The sequence below is a fragment of the Capsicum annuum genome, chromosome 7, assembly GCF_002878395.1.
Source record: "Capsicum annuum cultivar UCD-10X-F1 chromosome 7, UCD10Xv1.1, whole genome shotgun sequence".
Lineage (NCBI taxonomy): Eukaryota > Viridiplantae > Streptophyta > Magnoliopsida > Solanales > Solanaceae > Capsicum > Capsicum annuum.
The window spans coordinates 95,381,419-95,408,578 of NC_061117.1; the positions used below are offsets into that span (position 1 = coordinate 95,381,419).

Genomic DNA, 27,160 nt, shown 5'->3' on the forward strand with positions numbered 1-27,160 from the left:
TCATATAGACTGCAAGCGTCCAGTTCTACACACTGAAATTGCTCATGTCATGACCAAAGCAGTAAGGGTCTTTGGTTGAGAAATTATTATCCCGAAATAATTAATATCAGAATTAGTTATTTTGAAATTATTTAGAATAACTTATTTCATTATATATATATATATATATATATATATATATGGAATAAGTTATTTCTATTACTAAGAAAAAAATAATGGGATAAATTATTTCAAATTAGATTAATTCCTTCAATCAAACAAGAAATTAAGTAATTTTTTATTTTATTTCAAGATAACTTATTCTTTGAATCTTTTATACCTCAAACCAAACTACCCCTAAAAGTTAGAAGAACTTTTGGACAGTTTTACTTGTAAAATACAGTTGTTCCCGTACGTCTTCTCTATATAAAGATTAGAGATTTGGGATGAACTAATGAAACTCGCATATATATTCTTATCCATTCTCAACTAGCTAGCTTCCACCAAATTAACTTTCTACCCCCTCCCCCCCCCCCCCCCCCCCCCCCCACACCCACAAAAAAAAAAAGAACAAATTAACTCAATTAATTTTTGGAGTTGAAAGAAAATGTGGAAGCTAAGAATAGCACAAGGGGAAGGGGCATGGCTGACAAGCAGCAATAATTACATTGGAAGACAACATTGGGAATTTGATGAAGAGAGTGGAACTCCTCAAGAAAGAGATGTCGTTGATGAAATGCGCCAAAATTTCACCAAAAACAGATTCCTTCACAAACAAAGTGCCGACTTACTCATGCGTATGCAGGTACGTCTTAACAAAAGTCCCTTTTTCTTTTAGTGATTATCCTATCCTATACACACACTAGTTTTGCAACATTAAATAACGGTGTTTACATGTCTTTTTTTTTAAGTTCGTATAGAAATCATGAAGAGAAGTATAGTCGAGTACTGTACCGATGAGTGGTTAAGTATTAGACAAAATGGTCAAAGACACTTTTTCTGAGTTCCATATATACTTGATCATCTATCTTCTTCTTTTTTCTCTAACACTGCAACAATTCCTTAGTCAAAAATAAAATAAATTGACACCCCCACTGCAATTTCTAATCCCCCCTCTCCCAAATCTGCACCTACTGGAAAAATATATCCTTAAAATTTCTTGATCTACTGTAAAGGTACTATCAGGATTTTTAACCTTTTCTTATCTTAATTATCACTAACTATTTATCAAAAAATACCTAGATCAGCTATTAATTATTTGAGTTCATACTGGAATTTTCAGATAGAAAAAGTAAATAATTAATAGTTTAGATGTGTTTATTTTGTGATAGTTCAAGTACTAAGAGCCTCAAAAATTTTACATGATAATTCAGACATGTAACTTAAAAGAAAAAAAAAAAAGAATAGTTCAGGGGTGTCTTTCATCCATCACTCTAGTTACTAAGTTCATAATGAATTTTGTTGTTTTTTGGCAGCTAAGAGAAGAGAACGGATGTGGAGCAATTCCAGCAAGAGTGAAGTTAGAAGAATCAGAAAATGTAACAGAAGAAGCAGTGAAACGTACATTGACAAGGGGGATAAGCTACTACGCAACAGTTCAAGCACATGATGGCCATTGGCCGGCGGAATCTGCCGGCCCTTTATTCTTCCTACCCCCTCTGGTAACAACTTTTCCCTATCAAAGTCATTGTCCCTCAATTCTTTAATCTTCGGAAAACACAACTACCACACTTTAGTAAAAACTACAAAAATTTTCAAAATTGGAGTTGGAGGTGGAGTTGAAATTGGAGTTGAAGTTTTGTTTGACATGTCTTTTTTGAATTTTTTTTTTTTACTTTTGAAAAAAGTAATTTAAAATATAATTTTATGCCCTAACTTTTATAAATTATCAAAATCACCTAACTAAAATTTACCTACTAATGAGAAAAGAACACAATTAGGCACTATTATAAAAATAATTACATATACATGGTCATATTTAATGAATTTCAATTATGACATATATGGTATTTATATTAATAGCTGTTTTTTCATATTTGAAAATTTTAAATATGGATGTTATATTAACAGATCACTGCTTCCTGTTTTATAGGTAACACATGTTATCTTTCAAACAAATTTATTTTTTTAGAAATTTATTTAATTTATTTTCTTCATTTTTCGTTTCTAAAAAATAAGAAATGATGAGTTGTTATTAAATTTTAGGGTGCAGCTAATTTATTTTTTTAATTTTTTTATACATGAAAGATTGTACTGTGTATAAATAAATTATTTCTATGTAAAATATACTTTGCATATTTATAGTATATTATATCATATACCACAAATATATAAATATGCTTAGTATGTTTCTTTATACTTTGTATTTTTATATATGTGTGTATATGGTATATATATGGTATAAACTAGAGCCGTCAATATAGGTCAAGGTCCGGTGGGTCAGCCCGGTCCGGCCTGTAATTTGATGGGGTGGGCTTCAATTTTTGCAGCTCATTTAAGAACAGGACTTTTTAGCCTGGTTCGGATAAGCTCATGGCCCGTAGGGCTTGAGGAATGTGGATTGGGCTAGCTCGTGGGCCGGTCAGTCAGATAAATTATAAATAATTTAAAATAAAATAAAATACTGAAAAATAATAAGAGTTAAAAAACATTCAAATTCAATGATGACCATTGATCAATTCCATTAACAAAGAAAATGGAAACTGGAAAGTTTCCTACTTTCCTATCTAATACATAATAAAATAATTACATATCTACCACTAAAACATAAAGAATACATTGTACTCTTCACTTTCCTAATTTCCTTAGTTCAGCTAGCCGCCGCCTCTTCACTGTATCTCCCTCAACGCGTCATCGGCTTTCAACCGTGATGGTTCTGATTGAGTAGTGTCACCTCTTCGTTTTCTTCCTACTTTGGGTGATTCGAGCTCTGGCTCCCTTTTGATTAACAAACATTAATATTATGTGTTATTGTGTGATAAATATTTATGTTTATTAACAGTGTAAAATTAAATTATAAAATATTATTTTTTTAAAAGTGGGCTGACCTGTGAGGCCCGCAGCTCATAGGGTAATAGCATGGGCTTGGTATTTTTTGGCCCGTCATTTAAATGGCCCAGTCCGGCCTGACCCGTCAAACTCAAAGCCCGTATGGGCTAGCCCAGATGGGCTGGGCCAACCCGTATTGACAGCTCTAGACTATAAACTTCATATATAACATACTTTGTATATTTATATTATAAATATGCTTAGTATGTTTCTTAATACTTTGTATATTTATATTTGTGTGTATATGATATATACATTGTATAAACTTTATATATAACATACTTTGTATATTTCTATTATAAATATAATACTTGATATATTTATGGGTATAAATATAAATTAGCGGTAAAATAATGTCTTCAATAAGGGAGAAACTTAAATAAGGGATAAAAATAACGATAAGAGAGAAAAAAGAGATATATATTAATTAGGATAGCATTAAGTTTGAAATTATAATTATCTTATTCTTTAAAACTGCTATATACATAATATTGAAAAAATAATGTTATAAGGAGAGTTTTATGTAAAGATTGAGGTTATATGTAATCATAATAAAAGTTGAAAAATTGTGAAAACAACAAAAACCTGTTTTTCCTTTTCAGAAAAATTTTCCAGAATTATTTTTCGAATTTTCATGGCCAAACACCACAATTTTCAACTCCGAAAAAATTTTCCGAAAAAAAGAGAAAAATTTCCATGGCCAAACGGGCCCTTACTATGTACTGCTATATGTGTTTCAATTTATGTGTGCCATTTGATCGAGTACGATATTTAAGAAATAAGTGATGATTTTAAGCCCGTTTGGATAAGCTGGAAAAAATGGCTCTTAAAAAGTTTTTTAAAAGTATTTTTAAAAGTGTTGAAACTTATTTTAAAGATAAGCAGTTACGTGTTTGGATAAAAGTGTTGAAACTGAAAAAAAAAAATTATTGATGTGTTTGGTAAACAAGTGTTGTTAAACACTTTATTTTTGTCAAAATACAGCACTTTATTTTTGTGAAAATGTCTGAAATATCCTTAAAGCTGTTAACAATATATAGAGTTAATTATTATTAATTTTTATTTCTAAAATGATTCAAATTAGAATTAATATATATTTTAATTTAGTTTCAATTTAAGCTACTCTCCCTCCCTATATATATAATATTTTAATGAATGACTATTAAATTTATGCGCTAAAAAAAACTTTTTTTTGGATTAAAAAAATTTAAATCATCAAGCAAAATATATATGTTACTAATCATTATAGTTACATTAATAGATAAATAGTTGATCACAAATGATACTATTTATTTGATAAAATGACTCTTAATTGAAAAATATATTACCCGTGATTGAGTAATGACTATATCACTATTAAAATATTGTCGAATACAAATATTGCATTGTGAAATATAGATGGATCATTCATTAATCGTATATGAAATTGTATATCTTTGGTGAGTATTCTCCATATATCTTGACTGATGAGTTTTTTTTTTCCTTAAAAAAATTCATATGTTGTATAATAATAATTGTTCAAATTTAAGAAAATTTATTAAATAAGGAGAATAATACATAAAAATCATATTTCATAAATTAGAACGGTGTAATGAGTTGTAGTGAAAAAGAATGATGTTCTAGGGATAAAAATACCTTCTTATTGGTCAACTTATAACGGTTTATAAGCCAAAAACAAAATAGGGAATGGGTTACTTATAGCTTTTGGCTTTTTTTAAAGCAAATTTTGGCCCTTTTTAAGAAAATTTTAAAATTGTCAAACACTCCAAAAAATAAAAAATGACTTAAAAGCCATGTTGATCAACTTTTAAACTCTTTCAACCATCTTTGTAAAGTTTACAAAATTGCTCCTTTTAAAGTTAATTTAATTTTTAGTTGTCTTTTCTAAATAAGTGGGATTTACTAAGGATAAAATGGAAATAATGTCACTAAATAGTTACTAAATAAGGAAATGTGACATTCTTTTTGGGATAGATCAAAAAGAAAAATGACGACACATAAAATGAAACGGAAGGAGTATTATTTTCTCATACTAAGACTAATTTAAAATGTTTTATGTTTACAATTACACATCCACTATTTTCTTACGTTAGTGTTTAAAAAATTTGATACTTGATATACAATATTACACAAAACTTTCAAATTACCAACATGGGTTGTAATGCAGTAGATGGGGCTGCTCTGTCCTTAATCAGAGGTCGAGGTTCGACCCTGGGTATGGAGAAAGCTCTATTGGGAGCGTTGCCACCTTAATGACCTCTGCAATGCGCGATTCAAATTAGTTGGGGTTCCAATGCGGACATCAAACACCGGATAGGAGACCAAAAAAAAAACTTCCAAAATTTTTATTTTTTTTTTACAAGAAGGTTAAAAACTCAATATACTACTATGTCAAACACAGTATATAATAACATAATACAAAATTATGAGAGGTATTTATATACTCATATATATATATATATATACATTGTTATACAATACTATACACTATTACGACTTCAGCTTTAATTTTGCTGCACCTCTTTTGAAATTTAACTCAAATCTACTCTAAATAACTGACTTTATCTTTAATTTTCTTGCGCCTCTTTTGAAATTCAACTCAAATATACTCCAAGTCACTTCAAATTTAAGTTTTGAACTCCTTTTAATGTATAGAATCAATTGAAACAACATTCAATCTAAATCATTGAAAAAATTGAAAAATCCAAATCTAAAATTAATTTAAATCTAATTCAAAATGAGAAGAACATATTTGAGATAGGAAAAAGACGACTTGAAAATGGAAAAGAAAAGATTTTAACGTAGATAACAGGAAAACAAAAAGGAACAGGAAACAAATGAGATAAGAAAAAATGTATTCAAGAAAAGAAAAGAATAAGAGAAAGGGCGAGATCAATTCGGATAAAGAATGAAATCTGAATCTAATTTTATTAACAAGGTAGTTCTTTCTTCTATTTATTATTAAACTTTTGTATTGTGCATGCGTCAAATAGTGGAAAGTAATGCAGTATTAGTGCAGGTCATGGCATTGTATGTGACTGGAGACATGAATACGGTTTTATCACCAGCCCATCAAATGGAGATTAAACGCTACGCTTACAATCATCAGGTCTTATCCTATATATTCTGATTCCATATTAATTATATCTTTTTATTACTTGTATTAAATAATGTTTTGCTAAACTTTAAATAGTAATACAAAGAACTACCCCAGTGATTTTTAAAAAAATACTAGGGGGAGCGACTTAATTAGGCTAAAAGCTCTTTTTATGAGGTGTGAAAATTATTCTAAATAAACTTATTAGATTGTTTATTGCAAGTTATAGCATAACTTTTTAATAATTATCAGATTAAGGAAATAATTATAAGCTATAACAATTTTTGGACAAAATATATTTTGATTAATTGTTCGAAATTCAGTTTTTTAATATTTATTATTTATATTCTTTCCTTATACTTAGCATTTAACATTTATCTCTCTTAATTAAAGCTTTGGATAATTATGGCAAGTAAAAGTATCAATGTTATTTTTTTTAATAATTAATTATTAAAGTTTGTTCACAATTTAAGGAGTCATATATGATAAATATATTTTTTAAAGTTAAGACCTGATTTTTTACTTTTTAATAACTTGAATAATTAACTTGTTTCTAGACTTTTTCATGTTTTAATGTCTTTAATTATCAATAGAATTCTTATATTTTTACCTTTTTTTAACATCTTATAAATTTAAAAAAGAACTGATTATTTTTTTACGTTTTATGGGGTATTTTTAGCTAAAATCAGACGCAAACTCTTTTACCTTTTATCAACTTCCAATAAAACTTTTAAAACTCATTATTATTTACACAAGATCTTTTACTTATAAAAAATTATTTTTTAAAATATTAAAAAAATATTTTTTTCATATTTAATATTCAAATATATCCTTATTTATAGACTTTAATAGTTATCACTCTTCATTAAATCTTTTGATAATTATGGCAAGTGTTATTATTGGTATCAACAATTATATCTTTTTGTTATTTTGTTAATTAAGTTTCATAATTTGTTCTCAAATTAAGTTTCATAATTTATTCTCAAATTAAGGAATCAAATATGGTAAACATATTTTTTTTACATTTATACATGGTATTTGATTTTTTGTTAACTTTATTAATTAACTTGGTCGGCCAATGTTTATAGGATTTCCAAATCAACTTTACCGATAAAAGTTATTTTCAACCACTAATTTATCTTCTTTAAACTATTTTTTTAAATATGAAATAATTTTTTTTTCATATTTAATATTCAAATATATCCTTATTTATAGCATTTAATAGTTATCACTCTTCATTAAATCTTTTGATAATTATGGCAAGTGTTATTGTTGGTATCAATCATTATATCTCGTTTTTTATTTTTTTATTAATTAAGTTTCATAATTTGTTCTCAAATTAAAAAATCAAATATAGTAAAGATATTTTTTTTACATTTATAAATGATATTTGACTTCTTCTTTTTTAATTTTATTAATTAACTTAGTAGTCCAATGTTTACCGGATTTTCAAATCAACTTTATTGATAAAAGTTTTTTTAAACCACTCATTTATCTTCATTTTCATAAATTATTTTTCTTTCTTTTTTTTTTTTTCTATTCTTTTCATATTCATGTGTACGAAGTTGGATTTTCCAACATTCATTTCTTCATTCGGATTTAAAGTTTCTTCAATTTAGTGTATTTTTTTTCTTTTTTTTTTTCTTTAGTCATGTCTGAAAAATAAAAATTTGATCCTACTCTAAATAGGATATTTTATCACTGGATATTTTATATCCAAAACATCTATTTATGTTGTTAATTATTATCTTGATTTTGTTATCATTGTATATTCATTTTGCCAAATTTATAAATTTACTGATTAATTTTTTTATTCAAATTTCATTAAAGCATAATATATGATTTATCTTGCAAATTGCATACAATGATATTTGTTTTTTCTTACTTAATGGGAATGATCTTTTGTATTAAAGTTGATATAAAATAACTTAAAATTGTTGCTTTTGCGAACTTATACTTTGCATTATTACTTGTATTCCGCTATATTTTACTTATATCAAGTATTTTTTGATTTAAAATTGATATAAGTTTTTCTTTAAATCTTAAAATTGATATCAGATGTTTGAAATTATGTATTTTAATATTTTATTATCAGTTATCTACTTATATTTTTCAATATATATATAACATATTGAGTCTACAATTTCAGAAACAAAAATTTATGTTATTGAATCTAAAGACGATATCGTTTTTATAAAATCAACAAAAACATATTTTAATATATGAAAACATCATGCAGAAACATAACAAAAGTTTAACATGACTTTATCATTATGTATGATTATTGATAACAAGTCTTTTTTCGATCTAGATACATCATGACTCCTGTATTATTGTGTATGGTCATTGGTGAGAATCTATCAATCAAGAACTTAATCTCCAATTTGAATTGGGTTGATGTCGATCTTGGGTTGTTTTGCTATTGCATTTAGCAATTCTTTACACTTGGTATTTGCGTCATACATAATTTCATCTATAGAAAAATCTTTAGGTCTACCTGCAAATATAATACAGATATGTTAAGTAACTAATACTCAATAATCAGTAACGTTCATATTTTAAAATTCACAAAACATACACATCAAAAAAATAAAAAAAAAATAAACATATGAAATTTGATAATTTCAACATATTTTAATACTGTCAAAACACACACATCAATAAAATTAAAAAATAAAAAAAATTACTAAAACAATAAATATAATATCATAATAGGTCACTGAATGTAATATAATCGAATGAAAACATTTGACAACCAATAATCATACATCTATAAATTGATTGAACAACATTTTTTTGTCTTTCCACCACGTTCTCGTGAATAATCAACATATCAACATCACATAATTAAAAACAAATATAAAAAATAAAATTAACTTTTTCTCTGAATATCTTTTTTTTAACCAATAATTAGACAATATATATTTCAGAAAGAAAAGAAAAAGAATTAATGCAAAATATCAAAGTTAATAACCAAGATATACCTGATGCATTCCATCTTCCTCCATGATATATCATGATTGAGTGCAAATTAACACAATTCATATTTGTGTGTCTCGTTTTTTTATTTTTTACAGACTATTGAACGTTTTTTTCTCAATAAAAATATTCAAACGTTGTATGAAACAACAAAAACTTGTGGAAACTTTTTATTGAAATAATAATTTCTGATAGAAAAAAAAAAACGAATGTATATAAAGGTGAAAAAAAATTTGGATTGTTTAAAAATGAAGAAAAAATGGTTAAAGAGAGAATAGTGATGTGATTTGTATCTATTAGTTACTATTAACTATATTTAAGGAAGGAATATTGTTATTTAAGTTTATCTATATTTAAGGAAGGAATATTGCATTTTAATTATATTAAATTTGTATTTTCCTTTTTTTGTAATGATTTTGATATGTTTTTTTTTTTTAAACGAAAAATATATAAAATAATTTTTTTATTTTATTTTTAAATGAAAGTTGTTATAACTTGAAAACTAAAAAGAGTTGCTATAACTTGCAATAAACAATCTAATAAGTTTATTTATTTAATTTTCCCATGTTATGTTCTATCTTTAGGCCTGAATTCGGACGACCTAATTAAATAATTTGAGTTAATAAATGAGTGGGTTATCTACTCGTTCAGAAAAAAAAATTAGGCAAAAATAGGTTAAAACGTTGGTCATAACCCAATCCGTTCAATTTTTACTTAGTTTTAATAATTTTATTTATCCTTTTATAAAATTTGTAGTATCTAATAAAACTTTTTTTTCTTTATTGTAGCTATATGTAGCATACAAAAAAAAAAATATCTTTTTTTTAAAGTACTTTGACAAGATTAGCGTGGGTTAATTTAGGCCACATATTAACCCATTTTTAAATTGGCTCAAAAGGGTTGTGTTGAGCTAGCAAATGAGCGTCAATAACTAGCCAAAACTTGAGCGAATTGATCCGGTGACATTTTGCTGGACTAATTTTGTCACCTCAAACTATCATGCATGTTTGTAAATATTTGTAGTTAATGGTTTTTATGTGGACAGAACGAAGATGGGGGATGGGGATTTCACATAGAAGGACACAGCACAATGTTTGGGACAGTACTTAATTACATAGCACTGAGGTTGCTAGGAGAGGAAGTGCAAGAAGGCAATGCATTGGCTAAAGGACGTAAATGGATCCTTGATCATGCTGGTGCTGTTGCTACTCCTTCTTGGGGGAAGTTGTGGCTCGCGGTGTGTTATTTACTCTCTAATTGATATCTATGCTGATGAAAGATAGCAAATAGTATCCTATATGTTAATAAGCAAAACAAATTCTTGGCATTATATTTTTAATAATGTTACCATGAATAATTTTAATTTAAAATGAAAAAACTCATTCAAAAGTGTTGTAGAAATATACTTGAATTGTGTTTTATATAACAATTTCGGAATTTAATTTAATCTTTGCTTTGTTCATTTATTTGCTTTCTCTAAGTGCCGACACTGCCTACAAGGATTAGGTGTACGCTACTATATCTGAACACAAGTTGGCCGGACACCATACATTTTGAAAGAAACATATATATTTTAAATAGGTTAATTTTAGAGACGAGGATTTTCACCTAATTAAAACTCTGAAATTTGAAGAAGTTTGCTTTGGAAAAGAATTTATCAATTTGTATCTTACTAAATTTCAGGTGCTTGGAGTATATGAGTGGGATGGCTGCAACCCAATGCCACCAGAATTTTGGATTATACCTACATTATTTCCTTTTCATCCAGGTTTCTAAATATATATACATAGATTTTACAGAGGAAAATTGAACATAAATGTAATGAAGATAAAAATGAATCTGTAATGCAGGAAAAATGTTGTGCTACGCTCGTTTGGTGTACATGCCCATGTCATACTTATATGGAAGGAGGTTCGTGGGAACCATAACTAGTTTGGTGCTATCTATAAGAGATGAGATTCACACTCAACCTTACCATCAAATTGACTGGAATACAGCAAGAAATACATGTGCTAAGGTTTGTGGGTTATTCTCTTTTATCTTTTAAGATTATTAAACTTTTACTTTTACTTTTTGAAATTTTGTCATAGTAAATAGTACAAAAATTTGGTCTCGAGTTCGAGTCTTGAAAAAAAAATTAAAAAAAATTAATTGGAGTATTCCCCCTAGACCTTACGCAACGCGAATCTAAATTCATCAAATAAGGGAGCAATAAGCCAAATAATGAGTGTATTTTATTACTCCCTTCGTTTAAAAAGGAATGATCTACTTTTCTTTTTAGTCCGTTTTAAAAAGGATGACCTTTTCTTTTTTGACAATACTTTAATTTCAACTTTATACATGGCATGTTTATGACCACAAGATTAAAGGACATTTTGATACATTTAACACTACTTCAATTTAAGGTCACAAGATTCAAAAGTTTCTTTATTTTCTTAAACTTTGTGTTTAGTCAAAGTAGGTCATTCTTTTTCAAACGGAGGGAGTATTATTTTTGGCCCATCAGTCAAAATTAATTAGGGGCGCAGGCCAAAATTGTACGAAGTATAAACATTAACAATGTATACAGTATGTATATTATATGAATATTTTTGTATGTTTATGCATATACAATTATGTATATAATATATATTAAAGATACAAAACATATATCTACATTTGTAGGCTACTATTTTTAGAGCGGCCTAAGAAGATAATTATCCCAAAAATAACTATAATTTCATCGTTTGCAATTAATTTTCATGTTTGAAAGAAGGAGAAGTGAATCGAGTATTGAAAGTTACATACAAGATCATAGTTGTGCAAATTGGTCTAAACATTATTGCTATCCAAAAAAATAAACGAGCATAATTAATTCTATAAACACTAAAAAATATCTTTTCTTATTATGATGATAGGTGGATCTATACTATCCGCATCCATTTATACAAGATACACTTTGGGGGTTCCTTCATCACTTTGCTGAGCCAGTTTTAAAGAGATGGCCATTTAACAAATTGAGAGAAAAGGCATTGAATATGGCCATGGAACATATTCACTACGAGGACCAAAATAGTAGATACATTTGCATTGGATGTGTCGAAAAGGTATGTAACTAACAAATTTATTAAGTGATAACATAAGATAAAGTTGTTAAGTTTGTTTTGAAGAAAGAAAGTCCCACATTGAAAATTTACTTTGGTTGGGAGGAGGTTGAGAATAATAAATAAACTTCACCTTCTTCATTTTTTAACACACACAAAAATATTCTTTTTCTTGTTTACTATTAAAGAGATTTAGAGATAATTTTCTTGGAGATCTCTTTAAGAATAGTATTTCTATATAGTAAATATTTTTCTGGGAGGTCCGTGATTTCTCTCCAATTGGAGAGTTTTTCACGTTAAATTTTTGTGTTGTTATTCTCTTTAATTTTTCTGTTATTTTCTGCTTAAAAGCGGTTTGGAAGGGACGGGAAAAATAGTCCATTTTTAATAGTCCATTTTTCCAACAAGTGGTATCAGAGCCTTTGGTGTGGAATAATTCTTTTAAAATTTTAGTATGCTCTGTGGTTGCAGATTTGTCTGATCTTCCACATCAGAAAAAATTCTGAATTAAAATTATTGCTTTCAAGCAGAAGTTTCGTCCCGGTGGAGTAGCAAGTGGAGTCTGATTCCGGTGGAATTTGCTATTCTGGTGGAGTTACTTTGGAGTACTTGTATATTTGGTAATAGTGAGAATAAATACAATCTAAAGAGGTTCTGGCTAAGGAAAGACTTGGTACTTAAGTGTATCCCTTGTGATCCACTTCTCTTTCCTGGGATTTAATTTAGTGAGTACTTTACATTACTATTGTCCATTTATTAGTACTGATAAACAAGTGGGGACAAAATTTGAGATTGAGAAATTTGATGGGAGAATTAATTTTGGCGTGTGGCAAGTGCAAGTCAAGGATGTGTTAATCCAATTTGGATTGCACAAGGCATTGAAAGAGAGACCAACTAGCGGAAAAGGTGATAAGGAAAAATCTGAAAGCAGTAAAGACTCAGAAAAATCCAGAATTAGTGATGAAGAATGGGAAGAGCTAGACATGAAAGCGGCAAGTCAAATTTGTTTGTGTTTAGCTAAAAATGTTCTTGCTAATGTGATTGGATTATCTACAATAACGGAGTTGTGGGAGAAACTTGAAGAATTGTATCAAACCAAAAGTATTTCAAATAGGTTATATTTGAAGGAGCAATTTCATAAATTGCAAATGGCTGAAGGTACAACTATTTCTGATCATCTGAGTGTCTTGAATGAGATTATTTCTGAATTGGAATCTATTGGAGTGAAAATTGATGATGAAGACAAGGCACTCTGACTCATCTAGTCTCTTCCATCTTCCTACAAGCACATGCAACCCATTATAATGTATGGGAAGGAAATTGTGATTTTTTCAGAAGTGACAAGCAAATTGATTTATGAGGAAAAAAGATTGAAGAATGGAGATGAAAAATCTCTAGAAAATTCAGCTCTTGTTGTTAAAGGAATATGGAAGCAAAGCTCCAAGAAGAAGGTGATCTGCTGGAATTGTAAACAATCAGGACATGTTAAAAATAATTGTTCAAATAATGGGGCTAGTTCGGCTGGAAGCTCCAAAGAAAATGCTGCCAATGTTGTCTCCCTAGAACAGTGGGATGATATTTCTTTGTAAGAAAGATGAAAATCCTCATGGCATGAATGCTACCTTTAGAATTGCCATGGAAGAGGGTGTTTAATTGGTAGCTGATCCACAAGTTTGCACATGGGCATTGGTTGATAGGTGATGCAAGGTATGTGGTGGAAAGGATGTCGATGGCTAATGAACTCTCAAGAAATCAACAAGAAAGTTGCACCCTAAGTTATTAGCAGTTTTTTTCGACATGTGCCGAAAATGAAATTCTTGAAATTAGGAAGTGATTTCAAGTAAAAATTCTTGGATTGGTTTTTCAATCTGAGTGGATGTACTCTTTACGGTGGGGGTATGATATTCTTGAATTTAGAATTATGATTGTCAGTAGCAGACAATGTGAAAGTTGCAGTTACATATGATTGGCCGAGTTTAGAGTCAGGTGGAGAACTGATTTTGTTATGTGTAGCTGGACAACTATAAAGGGCCAACGGATTGCATTTTCTTCTCTTCAAAAGGTGGAGATTTGTTGAAGTTTGTTTTGAAGAAAGAAAAAATCCACATCGAAAATTTACTTTGGTTGGGAGGAGTTTGAGAGTTATAAATAAACTCCACTTCCATTGTTTAACACACACAAAAATATTTTTTTCCTTGTTTACTATTAAAGAGTTTTAGAGATAATTCTCTTGGAGATCTATTTGAGAATAGTATTTTAGGAAGTGAGGGTGTGTAAGAAAAATGGTGTATTGTATGGTGTAATAATTTTTATATAGTGAATATTTTTCTGGGAGGTTCGTGGTTTTTCTCCAATTGGGGAGTTTTTCACGTTAAATCTTTGTGTTGTTCTTCTCTTTAATTTTTCTGTTATTTTCTGCTTGAAAGCGGTCCAGAAGGGGCGGAAAAAATAGTCTATTTTTCCCAATAAAAGTAACAAAAATGGTTCCATATGGTTTTGGGTAGGCTCAAAGTAGTCCCTTTGATATTCTCTTGATCATTTTGATCATCAAGTTCTCTAAATGTGAGCACGTTTGATCTCTATAAAATATTATGTAAATTCGTATATGTTAGATCTAATGGGAAATGTGGGGAAAAAAATTGCGAAAAATTACATTTGAAGTAGTGTGTTTTGCAGTTTCTACTATTATTTATTTATTTTTAGAATCTGATACTTTAAAATGCAACTTCAGCTATTATTTATTTATTTCTAAAATCTGATATTTTGAAATGCAACTTTTACTATTTTTGATATATATCTTTGTACCTAGTGCAATTTTTGTGTTACGGTTCCTAGGATTTGACGGAAATTTCCAATCTTTCTGGTTAATTTTTTTTTTTTAGAAAAGTTAAAAGAAAAAACACTAAGACATAGTAATGAAATTATCATTGGTTTGATAGGTTTCAAGGTAGATCAAAATAGTCCCTTAGATATTCTTGAGCAATTTGGTATGACAAGTTCTCCAAAAGTAAGCGCATTTAATCTCTATCAAATGTCAAGTAAATTTATATCTATTAGATTTGATGAAAATTGTGAAAAAAAAAATTAGCGAAAAAAATTACAATTGGAGGTGCAGTTTTGCAGTTTCTCCAATATCTTTTATGTATATATTTTTGAAGTCTGTGATACGTCCTAATTACACCTCCCTTAAAAAGTATAAGCGGACGTTATCAAATATATAATCCAATAAAAGTTGGGATTGAATCCCACAAGAAATATGGTGAACACTAAGTCGTTTGCGATTTAAGTGACTATTAGTTTGTGATTTCCATGAAATGGAGGGTTTTTATGATAAGTGATTTCAACTCGATGTCTAACTTGTTTTAAGTAATGGGCATTAAATTTAAGAGATATGAATTAGTAAAGAAAATAAACTAGAATTGTGTTCACAATGACACTTTGTCACTTTCGTAGAGCCGTTAAAATGGGCTTGGCCCTTGAGGTCGGCCCAACCCAGTCCGCTATAAGAGTTGAGTTGGGTTGTCATTTTTGAGCCCATTTAAAACTAGGGCTTATAAGCTCAGCCCAAGTCAGCCTGCTGGCCCTTGGGGCTTGACACTGAGGCTGGGTTGGATCGGCTTATGGGTCAAAATACTAGTTAATTTAAATTAAAAATATATGAATATTGTAAAAGAAAAAGTAATAACTAAGAATAGTAGTTATTGAATAAGTTTAATATCCTATATACTATTTAACTTATTAAGTGTTAAAAACTTTAATCATCAAGTATCGATGTTTCATTTGTTATTATTATTCAATTTAAACTCAAAATTAAAGAAAATTGTAAGCAAAAAGAATTAAAAATATAAATAGTAATTATTCAATAAATTGTACCTAGTATCTTATATAATATTTTATTCATTTAGCATTAAATGACAAATATTAAAATTTCTAATCATAAATATAAAAATTGCATCCATCATGAAATGTTCAAACACTTATTGCAGCTACTCGAAATCAATTGCACAATATTACCTAAACTCAAAGCAATAATATTTTTAAGTGAATTTTAAATATTATTAATTTTTGATATTTAACTTGTTGATATTGTTCAACTTATTAAATTTGCATATGAATTTAGATGAATGTTGATGTTAATTAAGATAATGTAATTAATGAATTCAAATGTGCTTGATAATGTATTGGTGTTGAAAATATTATAAATCATTATACAATTATATATTTTATATAATATGTTAGAATGCAAATGGATTGTCATATCTATTAGTTCAAATATAGATTGAAAAAGAAAATCTAACAAAAAAATCGATAAAAATAAATTGCTAGCCCGCCCCAACCCACGATCCTATTAGGGCTGGGTTGGGCCATACATTTTAAGGCCCTTTAAAGTGAAGGGTCCACCCGTCCTAGCACATCAAATTCTTTGGCCCGTGAGGCTTGGGCTGGGTTGGGTTAGGCCAGCCTATTTTGACAACTCTACACTTTCGGGTTAATATCGATAATACTACAAGTACGCCTAAACGTTTCTTAACCTAATTAGACAATTATCCCTTCAATTCTTTCGAACTTAAAGTGATGAAAATAATAAACTCAATTTTAGCCTCAATTTGATTAATCTCGCTAGAGCATTACTCATTAGATGGAGGTTACAAACTCCGAGTCCTCATTGCTAAATTATTTTCCCATTTTAACCTCTTAGTTCAAACAAGTTAAACCTATGCCTTGTTCTAATATTTGCAACTATTAGAAAGGTTTGCTACCATTAAAAATCATATTCATAAGTATAATTCAAATTCACACCAAAATTAATTCTTGAGTCACTTTTTAGCTGTGGATCCCACAACATTAGTTGCAAGATTTTTAGCCATACATGATTATTGAGAAGAAGAAAACAATAGATTTCATAATCAAAAGATTAATTCTTACAAAGATGAAAATCAAGCCTTGATTCCCTAACAAAATCAAAATAGTAGTTTCAAAATCCTAACAAAACGTTCAATCTCGACGAAAGTAACGTAAAAATATTCTAAGTAATGAAAGATGTCTAGTCTAAATCCTAGACGATAGGCTCCAGGAAATTTTGAATCTACTTAAATCGGAACTGACCGCCTTGCCTATGGCGGCTCATTTGACGATTTGTCAGGCGTGCGACAGTTCTTCATATGGAGTCGTCACTTGACTCTGGGTCGACTGTTATTCTGTTAAGCTCTGACGGCTCATTAGCAGCTTGACGGTTCGTCAGCTGAGCCGTCTTCAACTGATGTTTTTGTATTAACTTGACGGTAGCTGTGACTGCTCGACACCCTCTTGATGGTCCGTCTAGTGAGCTGTCACACGATTCTTAAGTACAATTTCTTTTTTTATTTCCCTTGCATCAATTTCCTGTAATTTAACAACACAAACCATCAAATTTAATAACGGTTGCTTAAAAACTCGCATATATTCTTGATTAAAAGCGTAGAATATGCCGTCAAATGTCCGGCACATCAATCTGGTGCTTTCAAATGCCACTTCTGCTATTTTTGGTATATATATTTATTTTTTTGTGCCTAGTGCAGTTTTCTATATTGCGATTCTAGGATATGATAGAAATTTCCTAATGTTTCTGGTCAAATTTTAAAGAAAAATAAAAGTAAAAACACGAAGAGATGGCAATTGAAATTATTGTTTGATTTGGTAGGTTTTATGTCTTATGGCTTGTTGGGTGGAAGATTCAAATTCAGAAGCATACAAACGCCACCTTGCTCGCTTACCAGATTATTATTGGATATCTGAAGATGGTTTAAAATTTCAGGTCTTTTGATATATACCCTTTCTCATTTTTTTTTTATAATTTTTAACCATAACATTTTATCAACAACTTTGATAGAAGTTGGCCAAAATTTATTAATTTGCTAATAAAGATTAGTAAAATATGGTTGGATGCAGTCCTTTGGTTGTCAAACATGGGATGCAGTTTTTTCAATCCAAGCAATCTTATCAAGTGATGTAGCTGAAGAATTTGGGCCCACCCTTAAGAAAGCAAATGACTTTCTAAAAGCATCACAGGTTAATTTTTTTCTTCATAACGGACTCAACATTATATTTTTACAAATTAGGATAAAATAAAACACAATTATCTGACATAAATTAATCTTGACACTATTATTTTAGGTGAGGGAGAATCCTTCTGGGGACTTTAGGAAAATGTATAGGCACATATCTAAAGGTGGTTGGACATTTTCGATGCAAGATCATGGTTGGCAAGTCTCTGATTGCACTTCTGAAGGATTAAAGGTAGTTTCTAATTCCCAACTATTTATAGTATACATACGTTATTTTAATTCAAAGGCATGACCTAGTCATCAATGTAGGATAAAAATCACGAAATATTAGCTAAGGTTCAAGTTAATTATTTTCTTTTTTAGTTCATATAAAAGAATGACACCTTTTAATACTCTATACTTTCTATGTTATCCTTGATGGTTTTTTTTTAATAATTACACCAAATCTTATGATATGTATAAAATCACAATATATTTATTTCTTGTTGATTCAAAATTATACCGCATAAATTAAAACAGTGAAAAGTTGATATTTTCTTCTTATTTGCATAAATCAAATCTTTTGTCAATACTCTCATTTTTCCAATTTCTCCTCGTTTTTTTTTTTTTAAATTCTCTTGCCAATGTTAGTACCTGACGTTGTTTGCTTGTGTTTGCAGTGCGCACTTTTATTTTCACAAATGCCTTCAGGACTTGTTGGGAAAAAATTAGAGAATGAGCATTTATGTGATGCAGTAAATATTATTTTGTCTCTGCAGGTAAAAATAGTTGATTTATTGATATGATTTTTAGTACGCACAGATAATTAAATTATTTCAACATATAGTTTAATTTGCAAGCATGAGATCCAGAGTTTAAATATAGTTAATGATCAAATTAAATGATTTAATGTTTTAATTAACCTTTATTTTTGTTAATTATTTGTAGAGTGAAAATGGGGGTTTTCCAGCTTGGGAGCCTCAACGTGCCTATCACTGGTTGGAGGTAATAAACTAAATCCCTTCTTCTTTTTATTTCTAAATTGCAGTCCTCCAAATTTAAATTCTATAGAATGATGGTGTAATAATTATTTATGTAATTAAATCATTTGTAAGATAAATTATAAGTAAAAATCCAACGAAATCAAAGATTAATCACCCTTAATTCGGATTATTAAAAAAAACACAAGAGAAGAAGTTGTTCAATGTCTAACCAGGAAATATCTGAAGTGCACAAATGCCAAAAATTAGGCTTCTAGAAAGTCTTATGGGCTTTTACCTGAAATTATAAAATAAATAATGTGGACTCAATTAATATGTACAAGACTTAATGGATTTCTTTCACTAAGTGAGTTTATGTACTCCACCCCCCGCAAGTTGGAGGGGGATTGCACTCCCAGCTTGAGCAAAACAGAATGATGGATAATGCCAATCAAAGGCTTAGTAAAGATGTCCGCAAGCTGACGTGTCGTAGAAACAGGAAGCAAATCGACGAAACCTTCAGCAAGCTTAGTGCGAATGAAGTGGCTATCCACTTCGGTATGTATCGTTCACTCATGGAAGACCGAATTTTTGGCAATATGAATAGCAGCCCGATTGTCGCAATAAACAGGTACAGGCAGATAAAGTGTGACGCTAAAATCAGAAAGTAGATGCACAACCCACGTCAATTTAGCAATAACCTTACTACAAGAGCGATACTCTGCTTCAGCAGACGACAAAGAAACAACTGGTTGTTTCTTGGCTTTCCAGGTAAGCAAGGAATTTCCTAACAAAACACAAAATAAGTAACCGATGAGTGTATGAGCAAGCAGCCCAATCACTGTCACAGAAAGATGAAAGAGTAAAATAAGGAGAGTTAGAATAAAAAACCCTCAGAGTAGAAGTCCCTCTCAATAAACGAAGCAAATGCAATGCTGCATTCATGTGACAGCCAGTAGGATGTTGAAGGTACTGACTTAAATGTCCACGGCAAATGATAGGTACGGACGAGTGTGTGTGAGAAAATTGAGTTTTCTCACTAGACTGCGATAAACCTCAGGAAAAGGCAATGGAACACCCATATCAGCCTTCAATTTAATGGAGAAATCAAGAGGGCAAGCAACTGGAGTAACAACATCACAACTATACTCCTTTAATAGATCCTTAATAAACTTGTGTTGGTATAACAATAATCCATCAGAGAAATAAGAAACTTCAATGCCAAGAAAATAATGAAGGATACCCAGGTCCTTTATTTTGAATTAAGAATCCAAAAAACATTTGAGAGAACTGATTTCTCCCAGGTTATCACCTGTCAATATAATATCATCGAAATACACCGCAAGAAGCACAATAGAAGTGGAACACCTTTGATAAACAAAGAGTGATCATTAGGGGAATGAGAATGACCCTAGTACACAAAGCTTGGGAAAGCTTGGCATACCATTGTCGAGGGGCCTGCCTTAAATCATAAAGTGATTTGTTTAACCGACACACAAGAGGAGAAGAAGAACTAGATGAACCATCAACAACTAAATCAGGGGGAACTTTCATATAAATCTCTTCATCTAAATCACCATGCAAAAAGGCATTATTAACATCAAGTTGAAAGAGAGATCAATTTTTCTTAACAGCCACAACAATCAAACATTTGATAATGGAAAATTTAATAACCGGAGAAATTTTTTTATCAAAGTCAATACCCTCTACCTGTGTATCTCTTCTAACTACTAAACGAGCTTTGTATCTTTCAATGGACCCATCAGCTTTGTATTTAATTTTGTAAACCCATTTGCAACCAATGGCTTAGTATGTAAAGCATCAAATTCCTTAGACATAGCCTCTTGCCAGGCCTGAATAGAAGCTGCTTGCTGGTAAGAATGTGGTTCCAAGGCTACAGTACTAGCAAAATGATCAATGCAAATGGAAGCAGAACTAGCACCATAAAGGGAAGGAGGTAAGTCACAAATAAATTGTTAGAGATAAGCAGGAGGTCATGAGATCTCCCAGATCTTTTGGGAGGACAAACTGAATGAATAGAAGAAGGTGCTGTGAGAGTAATGGGAGGATCAGAAGAGAAATCTGATGGAAAAACTAAGGGAGGAGGGAAAATAAAAGAAGAAGGGGTGGAAATAGAGGCAAAAGGAAAGAAATCCTCATGGAAGATTACATCTTGAGAAAAAAGGTGAGTTTAGTGGATAAATTGTAAAGTTTGTAACTTTTTAAGTTAAAGGGTAACCATTGAAAACACAAGGATCAACCCATGGCTGAAATTTGTCTCTATGATACTTGGGAATAATACTAAAGTATAAACAACCAAAAATTTTGAGGTGTGAGTACTTGGGAGTAGTAACATGGAGTAATTCAAAAGGAGTTTTATTATGAAGAACCTTGGAAGGGAATCTATTTATGAGGTATGTGGCATTAAAAACACGGTCTCCCCAAAATTTTATAGGCAATTTAGATTGAAATAGCAAAGCTCGAGAAGTTTCTAACAAATGTTTATGTTTCCTCTCTACTACCCCATTTTGTTTGGGGGTATGAGAGCATGAGGTATGATGGATGATACCATGATCAAGAAAGAATTGACTGGTTGTGACACTGTATCCAAGCTCAAGGGCATTATCAGTGCGAATAGTTTTTACAGAGGCTTGAAATTGAGTCTTCACCATGGTAATGAAAGCCTTAATCAAAGGGAAGGCATTGCTCTTGGATGATGAGTCCAAGTAGCCCTAGTGAAATCATCTAGGATGGTTAAGAAATATTTACAACCATTATAGGTGAGACAATTGTAAGGACCCCAAGTATCTACATAAATTAGTTGAAAAGGATGAGTTGATTTGATGGAACTATCTGGGAAAGAAAGTCTAGATTGTCTTGCTAAAGGACAAATAGGACAAACAAAAGGTTGTTTGGAAGAAAATTTGCACAGCAAGGTAACTATTTCTTTCATTCTGATAAAAGGCATGTGCCCAATTTATTGTGCCACAAAATATCCATTTTATTTATATCATGAGAAATAGTACAAGTAGGAATTGAAGGTACCAAAACAAAAGCAGTCCATGCGGAGGGAGAAATAACAAGTATAGACTGATTATCAAGACAAGATAGAACATTTGTAGAAGAACTGACACATGCAGTTGTATTTGCAGGAATACGAAAAGTAGTCATAGAACTATCTGCAACATCAACTATTGGAGTTACTGATGACGGAGAATGACTGTGAGGAGAATCTGGTATAGTGGAGCTGGAATGAAGTAGCTTGTAAAGCCCATTTTGGAGTTTACCAGCCACCACTGGCCTTTTCAGTGAAGGGGCCTGTATGAGGCAATTGAGTTTGGTAAACAAAACAGAGCAATCAAGTTGGCAAACAAACTTAGAAATAGAAATGAGGTTATAGTGAAAGCTAGGTATATATAAGACATGATGAAGTGTAAAAGATAAGAAATGGAGTGAACCAGTGCAAGATACTTTAACTTTGTATCCATTTAGAATGCTAACCAAATAAGGAATAGGTAAGGACTTAATATTGAAAAGCAAAACTTTGTTAGAGGTAATATGGTCAGTGGCACCAGAATCTATAATCCAAATGCAATTGTCTATTTTACTAATCATGCAAGCACCATAAGACACATTATCTATGCGGTTGGGAAAAGTGATTTTACCAGCAAAGTTAGTAGCAGCCATAAGACTGGAATAGGGAGTAGATAATTATTGGTAATAAAGTGTGGCCATGAATTTTGTTGATTCTTCTGGACTCAAATCAACAATCAGAGAGGTAATATCACGGAATCTAGAATTTGGAGACTTGGAGCATTCAGGTTCATCACCAGAATTTTGAAGTTCAGCATTGGCAACAACTTTTTTACCCTTAGAAAATTTAAATCCAGCAGGGAACCATGCAACAAGTGACATTTGTCAATCAGATGACCAGACCTTCTGCAATACTTAAAAACAAAGATGACTTGTCTTGCTCAAAGACCACCTTCTGATTGTATGGTTTTACAGGATAAGCATTAGATGGTTTGGTGGGATATGTATTTGAGGAAGAAGGTCTGTTAGAGTAAGAATTTGAAACAGGAAATTTCTTTTGCACATTAACATGGAAAGAGGCTGAATCATTACTGAAGTGGGTAGGTAGCATCACTTGCCTTTGTCTCTCATCCTGAAGAAGGATGTTATATGTAGAGTCAAGTGATGGGAAAGGTTGTGCCATCAGAAGATTGCTCCTAACCCCAATATATGTTTCATTGAGTCTCATAAGAAACTGATATACCTTATTCTCCTCATCCTCCTTTTGAAGACTAGCTTTAGCAGCACAAGTACAGATATTAATGTGATTTGGACATAGAAACCTAAGCTCTTCCCATAATTTTTTGAGTTTGTTGAAATAGGAGGCAATGTCTAGAAAACCCTGGGAAGTAGAAGCCAATTCCTTTTTCAGTTCAAAAATTTTAGTCCCACTAACAGTCCCATATCTTTTACACAACTGATTTCAGATACTTTCAGCTGGGCTGAGTATTGGACACTCTCAGCAATATCAGGGGACAATGAGTTGGTCAATCAAGAGATGACCATGTTGTTACACCTATCCCACTGCCTAAGTTGAGGATTTCCTTCAGCAGATCTTGGGTAAGACCCATCAACAAACCCTATTTTATTTTTAGCAGTCAAAGAAACTACAATGTTACGCTTTCAACCTCCAAATTCAGTGCTGAAAAAGGCACAGTGACCCGGGAAATACCAGGAACATCAGACGAAGACAAATAGAGAGGATTAGAATAATCGAGAGTTGTAGTAGACGTAGTCGGAGAACCCGTTTCCATAATATCATGATAAAGATAGCAATCGATGATATAGAGAAAAGCTAAGGAATGAAATTACCCTCTTTCACTGCAATAGAAGAATGAGAACAACTTGTAAGTGAGCAACTAATACAGCCGAAAGACTTTGAAGGAAACCGCTGAAGAAAAACCTGAACAACCACCAACAAACTCGATCGAAAAATTTGGGAAAAGATCGCCGTCGGAAGCTGAGAGCAACAATCAAAACCAAGTCGCCGAAACCACAACAAAAGAAAAAACTAAATCGTCGGAACTGCAAACAACAAAGAAAACCCGATCGGACTGCTCGGAGCTAAAAAATTCCGACCAAAAATTGAACGACTAACTTCGTCGGAGAGAGAAAACGACGGAGAATCAGGATCTCTTCTCTGATACCATGTCAAAATCCAACAAAATCAAAGATTAATCACCCCCTTAATCCGAATTATTGAAAGAAAAAGAGGAAGAGAGAAGAAGTTGTTCAATGTCTAATCAGGAAATATCTGAAGTGCACAAATACCAAAATTTAAGCTTCTAGAAAGTCCTATGGACTTTTATATCCGAAATTACAAAATAAATAATGTGCTCAATTAATAAGTACAAGAATAAGTGGGTTTCTTTTGAGTTTATGTACTACAACAAATAGCAATCAACCTACTTGCACATGGTAAATTATATGAATAATAAATGTCGTTATAATTTCGGTGTATATTTTAAATCTTATTTGAATTCCCAAACTACATTGCTGCATGTGCTAATGTTTGATTTTCTATTGACTTTTTTTTTTTATGCGTCAGAAATTTAATCCAACGGAATTTTTTGAGGACACTCTAATTGAACGAGAGTAAGCTTTGTGTCCTAACTTTTGATAAAATATAATTTATTCAAAATATTCAAATATGTCTTCTATTTTTGGAACAACATTTTTATTATAAGAGATGTTATTGAATATGAAGGTATGTGGAATGCACTTCATCAGCTATCCAAGCATTAGCATTGTTTAAAAAGTTACACCCTGGACATCGAAGGAAGGAGATTGATGTTGCAATTACTAAAGGTTTACAATACATTGAAAATACACAAAATCCTGATGGCTCTTGGTAATAATCCCAATCCAACTGCTTCTCTCTTTTTTTCTCTCTGATATATATATATATATATATGATATTTTAAAAGAAATATTTGACCTATTTAAGAATGTAAAAGAAGTAGATAAGAATTTATCACTGGTTAATATCTCCTTAGGTTTTTTAAAGGTTGAAACATTAACGATTAAAATTACTTTATGATATTTACAATCATACATATATATAAGTAAGGGTCGACTTATAGTCAGCGAAGAGTGGTCAGTTAATTATTCTTTGGGAAATTATACTTCGTACGTAAATCAAACATTAATATCTATATATATAATTGAATATCTTTAGTGAAATTTTGAGACTTCGTCATTGCATGCAGGACGGGTTGTTGGGGAATTTGTTATACATATGGAACATGGTTTGCAGTGGATGGATTAATAGCTTGTGGAAGAACCTATTCTACTAGTTATGCCCTTCAAAAAGCTTGTCAGTTTCTGCTGTCAAAGCAATTGCCAGATGGTGGATGGGGTGAAAGTTATCTTTCGAATTCAAGCAAGGTAACAAATATATTAGTATATATCCTCAATAAGGTACAAACGCTTCTTAATTAGGCAATTGAGGAACACATTTTAAAAAAGGAAATTTAAAATTGTATTGTATTTAATAATCTGTTTTTTTAATCAACCGTTCTTAATTAATTTTATTATTATTTTAATCTCTTGTAATAGGTTTGTACCAACATTGAAGGGGATCAGTCAAACTTGGTACAAACTTCATGGGCATTGTTATCTCTCATTAACGCTGGACAGGTCTGTATGTACAAACTTTTACTTTTAGTTATACTTATGTGGAAAAAATTACTTCGTATACTTTTTTCGTGCTTGATTTTTAAATTAAATAGTTAAAAGATGCCCATAACATAAAAAGGTGCTATTCACTAATCTCTTTAAAATTTGAGTTAAGTTAGAAATTGGTCATAGAGTCAATCAATTCTCTCTTTAATACTTCTATTCTTTTGGTCAGGCGGAGATTGATCCAACACCTATACATCGTGGAATAAGACTCTTAATAAATTCACAATTGGAAGATGGTAACTACCCACAACAGGCAAGAAGTTGCCTTGTTCAAAACGAACTAGTACTTGTTAGCTTCCGTTTGGTCATAGAAGTTAAAAATATTGTTTGTTCATAAAATTTGTTACTTGTTAGCTTCCGTTTGGTCATAGAAGTTAAAAATATTGTTAGTTCATAAAATTTGGTCGATACTTAAAAAAATGTTCGTCAAACAAAATTTCAAGTTCTAAAAATCTGGCCTAGACTAGTTTCTGAATGAAATTCACTTCTACTCAAAATTTCAATTTTTTAAAAATAAAATGCATGTCCAACACACAACTTCAAATTTTTTTCAAGTTCAACTAAATCTATGACCAAATACTAGCTTAATCATTAGATGGCTAGAAACTTGATGAATTTATATATATATGTATGTATGTACACACACAGCAATGTGACGATAAGTATTCATTTTTCAGTCCAATATGTTAGATGTGCATGTTCATGGCAATTTTAAAGACTGAAATGACTAATGCACTTTTTTCTAATTGAATTGCAGGGAGTAACAGGGGCATTCATGAAGAACTGCATCTTAAATTATGGATCATACAGAAATATCTTCCCAATATGGGCTCTTGGTCAATATCACAAACGTTTTCTCATGAAACTCATGTAGAATCACACATTCATTTTCATTAGTAATTAAATATGTATACCATAAAACGGTTTTTTGCCTTTCTGCATTTTCATCTTTGCTATAACAAAATGGTGTACTAAGGCAGTCACAAAATATCCATGTACTCCTCTTTTATTATTTTTTGGCTTGGCTCCTGGTAATTGTTTCAGCTTGACGTCGTGGAAGGTATATGAAATGTTGCAATTTTTATGCTTAAAATATCATTTTTTATGTTGATATACAAAAGCACTGTGCCAATGAACTCAACTTTGAATCAACTAATTTATTAAGCTTTTTGTTTTGCCTTTCCAACTCCAATCCAAAACCATCACTGGACTATT

At 30.7% G+C, this 27,160-nt stretch overlaps 1 protein-coding gene across 3 annotated transcripts; it reads left to right on the plus strand.

The window, feature by feature from the left end:
- Positions 1 to 437: 437 nt before the first annotated feature.
- Positions 438 to 26,994, plus strand: LOC107877838 (lupeol synthase). 3 transcript variants are annotated; one of them, XM_047393625.1, is made up of 18 exons: positions 438 to 784; positions 1,455 to 1,640; positions 6,047 to 6,136; positions 10,149 to 10,340; positions 10,787 to 10,871; positions 10,954 to 11,120; positions 12,001 to 12,189; positions 17,867 to 17,980; positions 18,115 to 18,234; positions 18,340 to 18,462; positions 18,890 to 18,988; positions 19,158 to 19,214; positions 24,810 to 24,856; positions 24,969 to 25,112; positions 25,471 to 25,648; positions 25,820 to 25,900; positions 26,115 to 26,198; positions 26,703 to 26,994. In XM_047393625.1, exons 1-18 carry the CDS (start codon positions 587 to 589, stop codon positions 26,817 to 26,819), a joined length of 2,271 nt encoding a protein of 756 aa, XP_047249581.1. In that variant the 5' UTR covers positions 438 to 586; the 3' UTR covers positions 26,820 to 26,994. The 3 variants fall into 3 exon arrangements, with proteins under 3 accessions (XP_047249581.1, XP_047249580.1, XP_047249582.1); XM_047393624.1 differs by having other exon boundaries at positions 26,115 to 26,181; XM_047393626.1 differs by lacking the exon at positions 26,115 to 26,198.
- The last annotated feature ends 166 nt before the right edge of the window (positions 26,995 to 27,160 follow it).

Coding starts and splice junctions, on each gene's coding strand:
- LOC107877838 (XM_047393624.1), top strand. CDS start 587: ATGTGGAAGCTAAGAATAGCACAAGGGGAAGGGGCATGGCTGACAAGC. Junction 25,649..25,819: donor ATCTTTCGAATTCAAGCAAG/GTAACAAATATA, acceptor CTCTTGTAATAG/GTTTGTACCAACATTGAAGG. Junction 26,182..26,702: donor AAATTCACAATTGGAAGATG/GTAACTACCCAC, acceptor ATTGAATTGCAG/GGAGTAACAGGGGCATTCAT.